At 39.4% G+C, this 16,116-nt stretch overlaps 1 protein-coding gene across 2 annotated transcripts in view; it reads left to right on the top strand.

The window, feature by feature from the left end:
* trappc9 (trafficking protein particle complex subunit 9) overlaps positions 1 to 16,116 on the top strand; it is a 235,203-nt gene that overhangs the window by 59,050 nt on the left and 160,037 nt on the right. For both annotated transcript variants that reach the window (XM_084919346.1, XM_084919345.1), the window contains 3 exons: positions 1,893 to 2,019; positions 2,200 to 2,332; positions 4,718 to 4,881. In XM_084919346.1, coding sequence (XP_084775472.1) covers positions 1,893 to 2,019; positions 2,200 to 2,332; positions 4,718 to 4,881 — 424 coding nt within the window. The remainder of the gene's footprint in view (positions 1 to 1,892; positions 2,020 to 2,199; positions 2,333 to 4,717; positions 4,882 to 16,116) is intronic.

Below are 16,116 nucleotides of genomic sequence, written 5' to 3'. Positions count from 1 at the left end.
TAGCAGAACCAGGCTCAGAGAGATGCATTTGGTGTGAGAGGTTCGGGGTTTGGGGAAAGAGAAAACAACCAACGAGAGCATAAGGAGACAGAACAAAACACTAATGATATGCTGCAGCATATACACTGATCAGGTATAATATTATGACAACCTGACTAATATTGTATTGGTCCCTTTTTTGCTGCCTAAACAGCCCTGACCTGTTGAGGACTCTGCTAGACTCCAGAAGCAGTGCTGAAGGTGTAATGTGGTATCTGACACCAAGATATTAACTTTAGATCCTTTAAGTCCTGCAAGTTATGAGATGGGGGCACCATGGAGCGGACTTGTTTGTCCAGCACATCCCACAGATTCTGGATTGGAATGAGACACAGGGAATTTGGAGATCAACGCCTAAAACCCATTGTTGTGCTCCTCAGATGATTTATGAACAGTTTTTGTTTTGTGGTAGGGCGCATTATCCTGCTAAAAACACACCACTGTCATCAGGAAACACTGTTTCCATGAAAGGGTGTAAATGGTCTGCAACAATACTTGGGTAGATGGTACGTGGCAGTTTGGGTGGTGGATGGAGATCAGCATGGGCACCCTGACCGGTCTGCAGCTGTGCAACAAACTCTGATGCTCTGTGTATTCTGACTCCTTTCTATCAGAGTCAACAAACTTTTTCAGCAGTTTCAGCTACAGCAGCTCATCAGTTAGATTGGACCACTGAGGTCAATCAGCCTTCGCTATGCATCAGCGAGGCTTGCCTGCCCATGACCCTGTCACTGGTTCACCACTGTTTCTTTCTTGTCCTCTAGGACCCAGAAGTAAGCCTGCAGCCTGAAAGTGATATGTGTTTTTGGACAATATGAATACTATACTTAGAAAGTCTTTAAGATTTGATTGAGCCTGATGAAGGATTTTAAACTCAGTTTTGGATTTAATTGGGTCAGTGGAGAGAAGCTAATGTGGGAAAAATATGGTCTCTCTTCCTAGTCCTTGATGGTACTCCCACTGTAGTGAGTGGATGAACTGAAGTCTTCTTAGAGAAATTTAGAACAGCCTCATAATGAATTACAATAGACCAGTTTAGAAGTGATGAATTCTTGAAGTGGTTTCTTAGCATCATTCTGAGACAGAATTGATCTAATTTTAAAAGTAGTGAGATGTTTTGTGAGAGAGATTTTCAATTTTTTTAATATGGTCTTTTTGGGACTTTTCAATTGCTTTCTTTCACATATAAGACCCAATTAATTTCTACAAGATTTTCACCTTTTATAAGGTCTTAATGTTAACCTTACCTTCAGCAATTTATCATAATTTATTTTTTGACCTGTCACACTTCAAAATAATCATTTTGATATCTATGGCTTAGCTGTAGGTGTAATAAACCAGAAATATTATCTGAGCTATTCTTCACATCACCAACATTTTACAGTTGATTTCAGTTTAGTTCAGACACTTTGATTTAACGGTTCAAAGTTACCCTTTGGACGGCCAGTGCAAGATTCCTTCTGTGTTGTCATCAGTAGGACTTATTTTCATTCACCTCTCAGGCATACATGGCTCAAATGGTCATTTCCCACAGAGAATGATTTTCTTCCATGGAAATGGCCATCTCATACTGCCAGAAATTTAATCTTCAGGACATCGTGGATAGATTAGGATGATGGATCATTTGAAATGTTTTGAGAGATACTTCACACTGAATTGGTGTTGGAAAATTGATCTGCTGCACCTCACTCTGCTTTTTCAAAAGGAAAACAAATGAGGAACCGTGTTGGGCCAAAAGATGAGAGACTGGTTTTGCAGTCAGTTTTCCTTGGTTTTGGCACAGTGGCTTTTGCCGAGTGTGATTTCTGCATTACATCCTGGTCATTCCTACTCCTTTTGTGTCTTGCATTCAGGGTTTGCTGACCTCTGGAGTAGAATTTGAATCTCTGCCTGCAGCGCTGTCTCTGCCTGCCGAGTCTGGCCTGTACCCTGTTACTCTGGTTGGCGTCCCACGTACAGCCGGGAACATTACTGTCAACGGTCAGTGTGGCTGAAAAGATTTTTTCATTACTTGGATTGTTGCACAGATAATTAGCTGGAAAGATTAGCTTGTGTTTTTGCACACACGTTTGAATCAGACTCCTTTTTAAAGGTCAGTGGTTCACCATTCCACTCCAGTAATTTCATCCACTAAAGATTCTATTTTCTATTTGAACCCAGGTTACCACACGTCAGTGTTTGGTGTAACCAGTGATTGCCTGCTGGATGGCCTGCCTGGTGTGAAGACTAGCGGCTGTTTAGTGGAGGTCATTCCCGCTCTTCCTCGCCTCCAGCTCCAGACGTCACTGCCACGGTCAGGAACTCTCTGCACGCGGTCTTTGCTATGACACTAATTGTTCACTAACAGTCAGTGTAGAAAAGATCTGACTGTGTTGCTATGCTGATAATGTCACAGGTCTCAGTAGGCCAGGGGTAAACACTGGGTAAGCCTTGCTTTGCCAAATTGGGTGATGAAAGGTTTATATGTGGTTCACAACACCTGTTTAACAAAGATAACACTTCAACACTAATTACATTAGCTGGCAGCCAAATTGGCTAGACTGGGTTACATATATTTAATACAGCAGTTTGATGCCCACAGCAAAAGGCTAAAGTATTTCATAACTACTTGGTAAATTATTTAACCACTGAAAATCATGTTATGCTTTGTGGTTTCTCTCTACTAGCGTTGGCCTTTTGGCCTCATTTTTATCCTTAGTAAAGTAAATTGAAGTGTTAGACTGCGTCAACAGACAAGAACATTTTCCCATAAAAACATAGGAAGGGCAAAGAGTCTTGCTTTGTTCACCCATGATTGATGTGAACACCCTCAAACACCTTTAAAGCTTAAAGTCAGCACTTTAGCTTTATAGTCATTGTTTCATTGCACATCCATTGTGCTGAGGTACAGAGCCAAAACAATGACAAATGTGCGACTGTTGTACCACTCACAGACTGCTCTCTACTCATAGTTTTTACGCCCAAAAGTAAGAAAAGTTAACATTTTGAGTAGTGTGTTTTTGGCCAACGTGATGCAGTTTGCCCTTGAGTGCATGTGCAGGTTTCAGGTTTACACCATTATGTAAAAGTTGCCTGTGTTAGTATTTGTGTTTATTTCATGAAATGTTTGTGTTCAAGTATAGCTATGAAAAAGGGATCGCTTTGTGGCTGAGTGGTCTTAAGGTCATACCAATTACAAACCAAAGTTATATCATAGCAAGCATATTGGGATCCTGTGGTGAGAACAGAAACACTTCAAAGAAATCAACAGTGTAAAGCTTATTTTAAACCCAGGTCATGAACCACATTATAGCCCAAGATTGTGTGTTATTTGAGAAATGAAAGTAGAAGTCATGTGGTAAGATTTCTACCAGTAAATAGCAGGTAATGCACGCCGTCTGGACTTTTGTAAATCATTCTGACAGGAAAGCTGCTTTAAAAATTCACTATTTAGGTCATGCCTGTGTAAGTACAGCACTCATCAGCTTTTGATGTGGAAAATCTTTTTATTCTCTAATGCTGGAATATAGTTCGTGTGTCTACTCGAACAGAAGTGTAATATTTGGCTCTAGTGTGTGGTGTTCTCACAGGATGCACAGGTAGACCTTGAGTTTTGACTTCAAAGCTCAGAGAGTCTCTACAGGGTGCCTCACAGACGTTTTTTTGCCTAGAGCACTAAACGGCAGTATCTAAGGCTCCACTTTTCACATTTATACCATTTGAATTCTAAACATTAACTCAAAATTTGCAGTTTTAATATTTTAGAACATTGAAATTCTAGTTTGGAGACTGAATCTTTTGCTGGCATGCCCCATGTCATTAAAAATAATATGTCTGAGTCCAAATGTGGCAGGAGTGGGTTAGTGTTGTTGCCTGCAAGAAGGTCCTGAGTTCATTTCCCACCATCTGGCCCCAGGGTCTTTCTGTGTGGGGTTTGCATGTTCTCCCCAGGTGCTTTGGCCTCCTCCCACTACAGACATGTATTTAGTGGGGTTAGGTGATAATTCTAAATTGCCCACAGGTATGAATGCGACTGCAAATAGCTGTCTGTCCCTGTGTTAGCCAGGGTGTACCCCTCCTGCCCTAAGGCAGCTGGAATAGGCTCCAGCCCCCCCGTGACCCTGAATTGGATAAGCAGAAGAGAATGGATGGATGCTCATTCAGTGCAAATGAATGCTGAAGCATCACTGAAAAGGCTCCGAGTTAATCTTACAGCTTCAATAAAATGATCGGTGTGGTTGTTCTCAGACATGCTACAATAAAGTTTAAAGTTCAGGCTTCCATGAAAATGAAGATTTATGAGGTTTAGAAAGGTCAGATGTTGGCTGTAAGTTAGCTAGTTAATTTGACATCTAAAGATCATATACCATTTCCAGCAAGATAGAGCACTGCTTTAACTTTGGTTTTAAATTAAGATGTAAAGCTAAATAGCAGCAGTGTTTGAAAGCTTAGTGAAATAGGACTAGTTGAAATAATTATCTATGTCGTGGCTAGCTGCTAGGCTAACATAATATATGAGGAGACACACACACCTTCATCTATCCTGAGAAGCAGCACCTTAAACTCTCTTTTGAATAAAATGGGGGGTGGCTCAAGACTTCTACATACCACATGATGCATATATGATTGTATTTCAAGGCTATTCACCTAATCTGTGATTAGTTATAATGTCCATGTGTTTCTCTGAACCTACCTACAGGTCAGCCTACACACCTCACCCCATGTCCAAAGAAGAGCTGTCTAGCTCCGTGTCTGTCCAGCTGTTCAACGGAGAGACGCAGCAGTTGACCATCACCTTAGAGAACATTGGATCTGAGGACATAGAGACTTTGGAGCTCACTTCTAAGATTGTCAGCACCAAAGGTAAGCACCCTCAGCAAGATGAGCCAAGTCTGTTTATTATACCTTTTTGTTCAATTTTCTAGCTCTCGATTTAAATTTACAACAGAAATTGTGAAAGTTCAAAACACAGTAGGATTGCAGAAGAAAATATGGATTGAAAAAAAATGTGCTAAAACAATCAGAGTGCATTGAGTGTCTTATCTGTGTTGTAGTTGCAATAGGCTTTGATGGACTTTACTGCCCACTTAGTTTTTGCTCCAGCCTCTTGCAGCCCGCTTGTCCACAGTGCTGCAGGGGTCGCTACCTTGTTGTATGTGCATGGGGACCTTTCATGCTCTTGTGGCTTTCCAGTCTGTGTTCTGTCTCTTTGTTCAACACCTGCTCAGGCCGTCTGATCTCTGCAGTCCCCCTCACTCTGTTTCTCTGTCTCTCGCTGGCTTTTGTTCTCCTTTAATTGTCTATGTGGAAAAAGGAGGCAATTTATTTATTTTTTTGAAAAACAAAGTTATCTGGCATTTACTCCAGTTTGCACAGCGTTGAAGTAACTTTTATTTTACTTAGCTGTCGATGGTATATTTTAGTATCTGTGCAGCTGCAAATGTAAAGTCTCCTCCTGTTACTTTTTTGTTTAAATCAGAGTGGAACCAGATGTCATTAACTCTACAATGGGTGTCCTTTAAACAGCTTTGCTTTAACATTGTCAAGCTTTTGCTTTAGTAAGTCACCTGTTAAGGTGCCTGGGTCGTCGACCCAGTGTTTTGTGTTTTTGGTTCTTTGATTTTGTTTGTTTCTTTATATTCTAGCTTTCTTTGTCTTATGGGTTATTGGATTATTTTAATTGTAGGTTCTCTGTGTGGGTTTTGTTTGTTAGTCTTCTGGTTTTCTGTCTGTGATCCATAGTTGCTGTCTCCCCTGTCTGCTGTATCCCCATGTCAAGTCTGTGTCTCTGTGTTATGTTTCCTGTTTTACTTTGAAGGTCCATGTCCTATGTTAATGTGTCTGGTTTTGCTTCCTTTGTCTCGTTAGCCCTGATTTGCCCCAGCTGTGTTTCCCTCCTGTCTCTCGTTCCCTGATTGCGGCTCTGTGTATTTAAGCCCTGTGTTTTCTTTGGTCTGTGTTGCGATCTACCGTCTACTATGCTGTGTTCTGTCTTCCTGCCTGCCAGTTCAGTTTTTGGTATTTTCAGTTTAGTTATTTTATGTTTTTTTTGACCATTCATGCCTGCACACAGCTTTCACATGACATTGACATTCTACATATTAGGGGAAAACTAAAATATTGTTCATTCTCCAGGAAAACAGGTGATGCAAAAGCGAGTCATCAGTGATTTTTGTTATTCTTTCAGCAAGAAAGAAAATATGCTAGCTGTTAGAGAGTTGGATAAACCTGTAGTAAACAAAATGTGAAAATAAATCCAAACATGTTTAGTATTTTAGATTCTTCAAAATAGCCACCCTTTGAGATTTCCTTTGTTGCACACTATTGGTATTCTCTTGATGAGCTTCATGAGGTAGTCACCTGAAATGGTTTTCCAACAGTCTTGGAGTTCCCACAGATGTTGAGCACTTGTTGATCACCTCCTCCATGCACGGTGGGGACCATGCACGCAGTCTCCTCTGAGCAGTTGATGTAGAGATGTGTCTGAACTGGAACTCTGTGTGGCATCTATTTGGGCTCTGATCAGAGGTGCTGTTAATGTGAGATTTCCTTGACCTTCAGTGCTTAAAGTCGTTTCTCTTTACTTAGCTGATTGGTTTTTGCCATAATATGTATTCTAACAGTTGTCAAATAGGGCTGCCAGCTCTGTATCAACCTGACTTCTGCACAACACACCTGATGGTCCCAAACCTATTTAGAAAGCAAAAAATTGCACAAAGCAAAGGGTGGCTACTTCGAGGAATCTAAAATGCAAGACATATTTAGAGTTATTCATCAAATTTTTTCTTTGCTACATAATTCCATAGATTTTGCTTTATGTTATCCGATGTCTTCAGTATATAGCTACAATGTAGAAAGTAGCAAAAATAAAGAAAAAACATTAAATGAGAAGGTCCAAACTTTTGACTGGTAATGTATATATACATATACTGTGTGTGTGTGTGTGTGTGTGTGTGTGTGTGTGTGTGTGTGTGTGTGTGTGTGTGTGTTTGTTTTAAGCTATACAAGTTCAAAATCTGACTCAAAATTCCATCTCCAGGTGACAGTGTTCGGAAAGTTTTCTCTGTAGTAAACAAAACATGAAAGCCAGTGTGTGTCCTGAGAGTTTGGTGGTGCAGTGGTTACCACTGTTCAGGTCCGCTGGTTGGCTGGGTCCTTTCTGTGGCTTTGGTACGTCCTCCCACAATACAAAGGCAGGCTTTTTTTTGTTAACTGGTGATTCTAAATTTGGCACATTGGTTTAGAAAACACCTTGGTACGTAGTGAAATGCTTATCACATATTATTGTAAAGTAACTGCCATTAAGTCTAAATACTGGCAAATTTTTATTGGACAAAACTTAAAAATAATGATGCCGGTTATTGTGGGTTATTTCCAAGTGCTTCGTTTTCTGACACTGAACCACTGCATTAGCATTAATAGCTGGAAGGATTCCAGTTTATGAGAAACCAGTGTCACTTGACCATATTTAAAATCATTATTGATTTCTTTACTCGGAGCTGTCTCCACTGGTAAAATGCTACTCCAGTTATTCTTGCTGTAAACTATTTTAATTTATAATGAGTACCCTAAATTATTCAACACTACCAAGAGCAAAACTTATCATAGCTTTTAAAATATTGCTTCTATTACTCTCTCCTGTGTCGCTATGTAAATTAAATTTTACATTTTTCTTTTTTCAGATGCAGAGAGAAGTCTGTTGACATTTTCACTTGTTAATTCTGACAAAAACGCCTTTCTTCCCCACATACTAAAGTAGATCCTGCCAAGAAAATACCTTTGTATATCCTCAGTTTAGCCTCAGAAATACAGACATTTAAAATGAAGGAAAGATTTCTTGAAGATTTTTTTTTTTTAAAAACACTCTGACTCCCTGTGGTATCAGTGGGAGTTTAATCACGCAGCGATGAGTGAAGGAGGAGAAGCTGGGAGCAGTTTCCTTTTATCTGAAACTGATCTGACTTTTCTGAAATGGCTTCAAAATTCTGTGATGACAGGCTCCATGCCTCCTCTGCCCAAGGGTTAACACTCATGGGGTCAGTCTAGTCTGACTTTTCTTGGTCTTTCACATATGTTAAGGACTCTATTGTGTAGAGATGGCGCAAGCCTTTGGTGTCCAGTCCTGATGTAGAATTTATAACTCAGCGACAGCAGGATGAGAGAGAGGTGCTGCGCTTTACTCTTGCCTTCTATACAAAAGCGCTGCCCAGTTTTTGATTTAAGATAGATAGTAATTTGCTGGTCAATGGTAAAATGGTACAAGACTTACAAGATTTGAACACAGTAATCCACTGATGTCTACCTCTTAAAAGCTTGTTGCATCTCACACATCCAAGCTCCCTGCTGGCTGGACTCCAAGGAACAACGTAGTCTCTCTAGTTAACAAAGCATTCTCTTTGAAATAACACTGTGGTACCGTTTTGTTTGTTTTATGCTGCAAATATAGCGTTGCCTCCCAGGGAATGCTATTTTCAGAGTTGGATGAAGAAGTGATAAATATTCTGGGTCCAAATTTGAAACATCCAGTGCCTCAATAATATCAAAGACACAGATGAAATATCATTACTCTACCCAAGGATGTGAGCAGTATCATTAAATCCAACAACCAGTCTTTTTTTTTTTTTTTAATATGCTGAGTGTTATTATCTTATACAATTCTTCAGAGCTACAGTGTTTAAGACCTTTTGTGAAAAAGGTCCAACTATAAAAAAGGTTTTTGTTTTAAGTACTTAAACTTCTTAATTGTCCAAAGAAGATACAGCAGAAAGCTCTTCTCTTCTCCTCCTTTGTTGTTCAAATTCCTTGTGAATGAACTCTTCTGTTCTTCTTTTGTTTTTAAGTCTTTGCTGTTTTATCTTTATCCAGCCCTTTCAAGTCCTTCTTCTTCTTTGAATGCTTATCTTCTCCAATTTCAGTTCTTCTTATTCCTCTGATTCAAACTGATTCTCTTTTTCTTTTCCTTTAAAATTTTGTCTGCTAAGGACCAGTATTCGTAGTCAGACCAACAACAGTAGCACTTATCCATTGAGCCCCCCTGAAAGTGTAGTTATGGTATAACTTATTTAGTGCTTTTAGGTCATCATTAGTCACAAGTGCCTTTTTCCTGTCTTATTTTTTTTTTCTTTGCCTGTTTTATTCTCTGATTCCCAACAATAGGACTTATAAATCTTTCTGACACATCAGTATCCCCAATTTTTAGAGTCAATATCAGTGAACCATCAAATGCATGAAAATGCACATGAAAGCAGGGCTTTTTTTGTTACCATCTGGAAATAAAAGTTTCTTTCTAGGTGTCCTTTTTAAATGCATTAAAGATATGGTCACTTTGTTTAATACTGGCTGTGATGAACACATTATACTTAACGCTGGAAATAGGGCTATGCATCAAATCTCAATCTGAGTGCAGTCTAACCAGAGACGCCCAGACCTCCCTCTCTGCAGTTATCTCCACCTCTTCTCGGTGGACACTGAGGCATTCCTAAGCGTCCTCACGGACATCTCTTCAGCATGTCCTGGGTCTGCTCTGGTCCCACGGGCTAAGACTGTTAGATACGCCTCACCTATGAGGCGCCCAGGAGGCATCATCGTCTGATGCCTGAACTGCCTCTACTTTAGTCTTGAACTGGGTCTCAAACTTGAAGATTTTTCATCACAGCTGCTTGTTATTCTGCTGCCAACCACTCCAGTGCAAGCTGTAGGTGATGGCTTGGTAGACTAACAGAACCACGTCATCTGCAAGAAGCAGAGACAAAATCCTGAGACCACCGTACTTGACGATCTCCACGTGGCTCGAACACTTGAGCAACACTTGAACAGATGATAAAGAACTGGTGAAGTCCAACACTCTTCAGGAATGAGTTGAACTTGTTTTGAGAAATGTGAACCAAATATTTCGGATGCATTCCAGCACATTCTCCAAGTCCACAAAATACGAACATACTGGTTGGGCCAACTTCCACACACCTCAAGCCATCATGCTCCGTGGAGTAGACAGTAGTGGACCCAAATGCAGACAAACGAAACATGGAAATGGAGCTTGATTTTAACAAAAAGTGTGCCTTTTATTCGGGCCAAAAACACAACATTAACCAAACATGAAATCCAACTAAATGAGAAACTAATCACAAAAACCTAAACTGGGAAAACTAATATGCCCCATCACACCTTCAGATCGCCAAAGGCATTGAAGTGACCCAGTAGAACAGTGGAGTTCCTAGGTGGTGCACATAATATTACATTGTTGTTTGACTTCTCCTGGTTAGACATTTCTTTCATGCTAACTTTCCAGCTAACTTTTGTATGTTTTATTTCTGCTTTGTAACATCTACTGTACGCAACAAGTTCCAGGTAATATACATCATAATTGCGTGATGCATGAGTAAGCACATGCCAAAGCCCTCTCATTCTTTGATCTAATTGTGACACAATGACCACAATCCAGATTGCATTCTTTTCTACACCTATTTCCATGGGTGCAGGCTTTGTTACAGTACAAAGAAAGAAACCCTGTAACCAATAAAGTATCACATCTGAGCTGTGAGACCTTTGAAGGCCATTTTAATGTCAGATCGGCTTCCGTCTGGAGTGTGTCACAGGACATCTTTTAAAAAAACATTCAATTTAGGTTTTGCTTTGCTCCTCAAGGCTGTCTGTGATGATACTGCCTGTTGAAACGGTTTAAGTGGTCTTATTGAATAATGCACTCAGGATGCACTGTTACTAGGAACAATTTTTGAATAGAAGTTACAAACAGGAAACATTTTTATAGTAGTAGTAGTTTAATTTGGATATTTTTCCAGTGTTCTGCTTTAGGTCTGTGGTAGTTGGTGCATTTGAAGTGAGTACTACTGAGTCAAGAAGCACTATTGAGTTTTTATGGATTTTCTTTCTACCAATCTACACAGTATTATAGTATTGTATTGGTTGTTCTTAGAGCTGCAATAGCTGAGAAGGGAGAGAGGTGGTACAAAAATGACTCAAATGCATGAATTCATTTGATCTGCTTTGGTCAAATTGTAATAAACTTCTGTTTGTTCAGATAAGTTTCAACTTTTGTTTTAACGAGTGTTTTCTGAAGCCTATCGTGGCTAAGAGTGAGTTGAGATTGTCTAAAGCCCAAGTAAAATTAAACATTTGCTATGCTCATTCATCTTTGGAGTAATAATAAAATACCGAATACTGTTTTTGTACAGCCGTGATCTCTTGTATAAACCAGATGCATCAGCATTGTGCCATAGGCAGGAGGTCACGCTGACAAGCAGCCTGTCAGCTGCGGTCAATCAACCACAGACACTGAAAGGAAAAGAAACTGTGCACTAAGCAACAAGAGGATTTGGGCAGAGCAACAAAGAGATGTCGTCTTTGTGTGTCAAGTTTGTCTGTCAGAGTCACTGAATCTAATCTGTTTTGGAACATACAGTAGATGCCTTGATAAATAATGTATTCCTACATTCTTAGAAAATAAAGTACATTACGTTACAAATTTAGCCTTTAAAAAAGGTCCAAAACTTGAGATCGAGGATTTTATATATTTTTATTACGAGTTATACATACACTTGTAAAATGGACTGGTGTTTCAGTAGCACTGCTCTAGTGTTTAAAACGTCTCAAAGCTGTATCTGTTTTTACATCTGAACCTGCAAATGCAGCCAACTTAGGCAGTGCTGATTCCTGCATTACTTATGTGCTTCTCATTTAACCTAAACAAATAAGGAAATGGGAAGGCTTTAAAAACGAATTATCAAATTTTATTTTTTAAATATTTTGTGAAATTTAAATTCTCGCCTCATATTGCATCTTTAAATCTTGAATAAGTTGCGTAAAAATGAGTAAATATATCCATCTATCTATCTATAGTCAAAAAAGGTACACTTGGTCATCTTAAGGTGTAATAATTAACTCAAGTGGCACATTTGTGTAGATTGTAGGGACAGAAATGGTGCACCATTCTGATCAGAAGCTCTGAATTAAGATGTTGAGTTTATATTTGCGGGTAATGTTACATTTGGAATGCTGTACTTGTAGGTAGTTGTTCAAATTTTATTCTAGATGTAGATGATTTTCATGTATTGGAGTAAAGAGAATTCATATATTGAATAACAAGCTCCCGCTGTTATCTGATGAAGCCTTTTGTTAAAGCTTTCTAGTCAGAAAATGACTGTTAGGCCAAAACAAACATGCTGCCTCAGAGGAAGAACAGCCTGGTGGGCTGCATGATACAACCTTACCCCCTAATTGGATTGCAGTGCAGTTGATCATCCACTTCTTTTCTGTGTAACTTCATCTTCTTTGTTGCTGTCACTTGTGAAACCCCTGCAGCTTCAAGTAGTGTGGCTTAAATAAGGCAAGCCCTAGAAGAAATAACCACATTTTAGCGACTATGTATTTTTAGTCTGGTTGGGTAAGATTTCTACTAATGTCCCACTATTTAATAATGAGGAATTGTACACTTCAACTTGTATTATTTAACAGTTTAGCAGTCAACTCAGATGTTTTCACATGTAATTTATTTGCATCCTTGTTTTTAATTGTGCAGTGTGTAAAATCTCAGATGGTAGAATCCAGAGAAATCTCTGCGTACAAATTTAATGTGACGATGGACTGTAAAGGACAGGGAACTGGTCTCCCTTCTTCCCCAGTCACTGTAAGTGGTTTAACCCTTTAGTCTTCTAGTCAGGGATCCTTAAGCAACGTGCAGAACTCCAGATTGCCCCATATGTTACAGAAAAAGTAAGAGTAATAAGCTGTGAGAATGTTTGCTGAGTAAAAGCTGGAAAAGAGGTATGAAAAATATGTTCCTTTAGCATCCTCTTCGGTATCACCGCAAAGTCCAAAATCTAGCTTCTGTGACGGTCCTGTTGCTGTGAAAAATAGAATATACAGATTCAGGGATAGCTTATCCTGACATCCAGGCAGGGGGAGGCCTTGCTTATATGTGCAAGACACTCAGAAACCACATAGAAGTAATATACTAGCATAGATGCTGCTGGTCTGGTCCCTGAACCCTTCAGGAGCTGAAATTCTTTCCTAAACTGGGAAGATTTTGGCTGTTAAAACTACAACTTTTGATCCTCTCAGTTCCCAAACACTTACTGTGTGGATGGTAAAAAGAAGAGATGATGCAACACATGCTGCTTTCTCAGAGAAAGACTTTACGTACAGATAGTTCAGCAAAAAATTTGCACATTTCATTTACTGTACATATTGAGTAATTCTAAGAATCCAAAAAAGTGTGCAAACAAGGACGCTCAGGTGACAGACAATGTAGAAGAGAGGGGCAGAGTCCAAATTCGCTTTCTTCTTTTTTTCTGCGATGCAGTGACGAGATGATGCTTTTTGCAGTGTGTATAACTGACACTGCAGCCTTATCCCATCTTCTTTTATACCAAAATACTGTTTTGTTTTATATATTTTGTTATCTAGGCTTTCAGAAAGCTTCAGCTACAGTTTCTGTAGAGTTACGCAACAGTTTTCAAAAAATACTTTGTCTTTAAGGATCAAACCAAAAAAATTGTTTTGTTTTCCCCCCATCAGCCGATTAAAACAAATGGGTTTACCCCCAGATTTACAAACCTTAGGCTCTGGAACAGAAAACCTCCGCTGTGATTCCTAAACATGGTCTGGAGACTAAAGCAGGAACAATGGATATCATAATGGCAGAGAATGTCTTCAAGAAAGTCAGCAAGCGCTCACTTTAAACATAAACTTGTCATAAACAGAAATTACTCTTGAAGCATCACAAACATTTTTTGAGCATCTTTATTTTACCTTATTCTCTTGGAGTGCCGGGACCCTTTTTGATAACTATTGTAAACAGATCATTTCTTCATTCTGCTGCTGTCTCTGTTAGGGCGATCACCTTATAAAAAGGGTTTGGGTTACTTTAAAATGTGCATGTCAGGGTTGGGTAGAGGTGCCTTTCATATCAGATCATAGCAAAACATTTTGATTGTGAGAAAACGTAACTCTAAATAACTGACCACTTTGATAATTGTACCCTCTCCGTGTGTCTGTGTAAGGAAAACTGGTGCCGATGGAAATATATGCAAGCAATAAGTGCATAGTTTTATACATGTCTGCAAAACATCATGGTGTCTGTACACCGATCAGGCATAAAACTACGAACACATGCCTGTTGTTCCTGCTTTTGCTGCCAAAACAGGAAAACTGAGATCAACTTTTTCAGCACTTACAGTAGCTCATCTGTTAGATCGGACCATGTAGACCAGCCTTCAATACCCACATGCATCAGTGAGCCTTTGCCACTTACGACTCTGTCACTGGTTCATTACTGGTCCTTTCTTATAACAGCTAGTGACCACAGCAGACCAAAACCACCCTACGAGAGCTGCTGTGACCCAGTCCTCTAGCAACACAACTTGGGCTTTTTCAAACTTGATCAAATCCTTACGCTTCTAACACATTAACTTTGATGATAAAATACACTCGTATAAGGATTGTGATTTACCTCTTATTAGAAAAGAACATCTTTAGTTAATATGTTCTTCAAATCCATTTGAAAAACAAAACAACCATCAAGGAAGCATCAGTACTGCCAACCGGTGCTGCTAATGATGTTAATGTTAACTGTTTTTTTTCCTTTACATTTGAAACACAGCTTTTGCAGTAATGGGTATAAACCTCAAAGATGATCAATGATTTACAGCACTCATGTTAAGGCTGTGTGTTAGTTTTAGATGAATTGAAGCAGACATCTTAAAAAGAATTGGCTGGCAAAAATTTCACAAAACATTCTTCCGCTTGACTTAAAGTTGGTGTAAATTCGGATTGAGCTGGAGTAAAAATGGAGCAATAAAAACCAAAACATGTCGTTTTGGTGGCGGATGGAAGCATTCAATGTGTTTTGTTTTGTTTTTTCCTGGATTGAACAGACAGCATCATTCATCACAATCATGAAAGTAAATGCCATGTTTTCACCATCTTTATCATTCATTTAAGGTTACGTTGTGTCTCTTAACATAATTTTCTTTGAGCTTTTTCTTCTTCAGCGACTTAACGAGGCCCACCTGGAAGAATTAACGGCACCAGCTGTTCAGCGGAAAATGTGTTGATTTGCATGTTTTCTTTGCTAATTTTTTTTGTGCTACATTTAGATGGAAAACTAATCACTACTTTAACATTGCACACTAAGATTGAGTGAGAATGTGTCAGGTGCACAAATTCTCATTGCTTATTTTGTGTCTGGCCTCCTGTGGAGTTGAGTGTCGTCAGGTTTCATGCATTGATAAACTTGTGGTACTTCATATTTTTCTCCCTAGGCATTGTTCAGTCATACATATACTCAGCATTATGATATCACGCCTGGGCTGCATGTCTGATCCAGTCTGGGGACAGAGGCTGTGGTAGTGTAGCACCATGTGGACAAAACTAGTCTTTCCTGATCATCGTGTTACTTGTTCCCACCTGTGCCTCCTTTGTCATAAACTGGTAGTGGCTTTAGACAGGCCACAGCTGAGAGAGCCTCTCTCTCCATTCTCTTTGGGAGCTGAATGAATAAAAGATGAGCACAGTCACAATAGGAAGACATCTGTGGCAAAACAAACAAAACATTACTCTTTCCGCCGCAGCGCGCACACAGCCATCTTGGAATATGAGACCGCGCCATTTTCCCAGAAATAAATATATTCATACGACTGTATAGATAACAAAGGTAGCAATTTATTGTATTAGTTTTAAATAAGCATAGACATAAACTGAATCGTTTCTTAATAGCAGAAAATAAACTGGTGTCAGACCTTTCGTTCATCACTGTAACTTCATTGCTGCGTTTTAGATATAAACCTCGCTTCAGTCGTCTTTCAGAAACACTTGTACAAATTCATGTCTCACGAGGATGAAATACTTTTGTCTGCACAGCCCGTAACATGAAAGGTAAACGGGATTATTAATGCTCCAGTGACTGTGTTACCATGAGCAGACTGTCGGCTGCCTCTGCGTTTCTTTGTCATTTGACTCCATCAGGATGACTCCCTGTTCGGAGTCCTAGGGGCACCTAACACATGTTCTGGTTTTGATGGGGCCAGTGCAGTTAATCACAGTCACTCAAGACAATGCTTGCAATTTCACAAGAATTATTAT

The sequence above is a fragment of the Perissodus microlepis genome, chromosome 22 (genome assembly GCF_051167445.1).
Source record: "Perissodus microlepis isolate ML-2025 ecotype Zambia chromosome 22, ASM5116744v1, whole genome shotgun sequence".
Taxonomy (NCBI): domain Eukaryota; kingdom Metazoa; phylum Chordata; class Actinopteri; order Cichliformes; family Cichlidae; genus Perissodus; species Perissodus microlepis.
The sequence above is the reverse complement of the archived record's forward strand: the minus strand, read 5'-3'. Positions and strand labels throughout refer to the sequence as shown.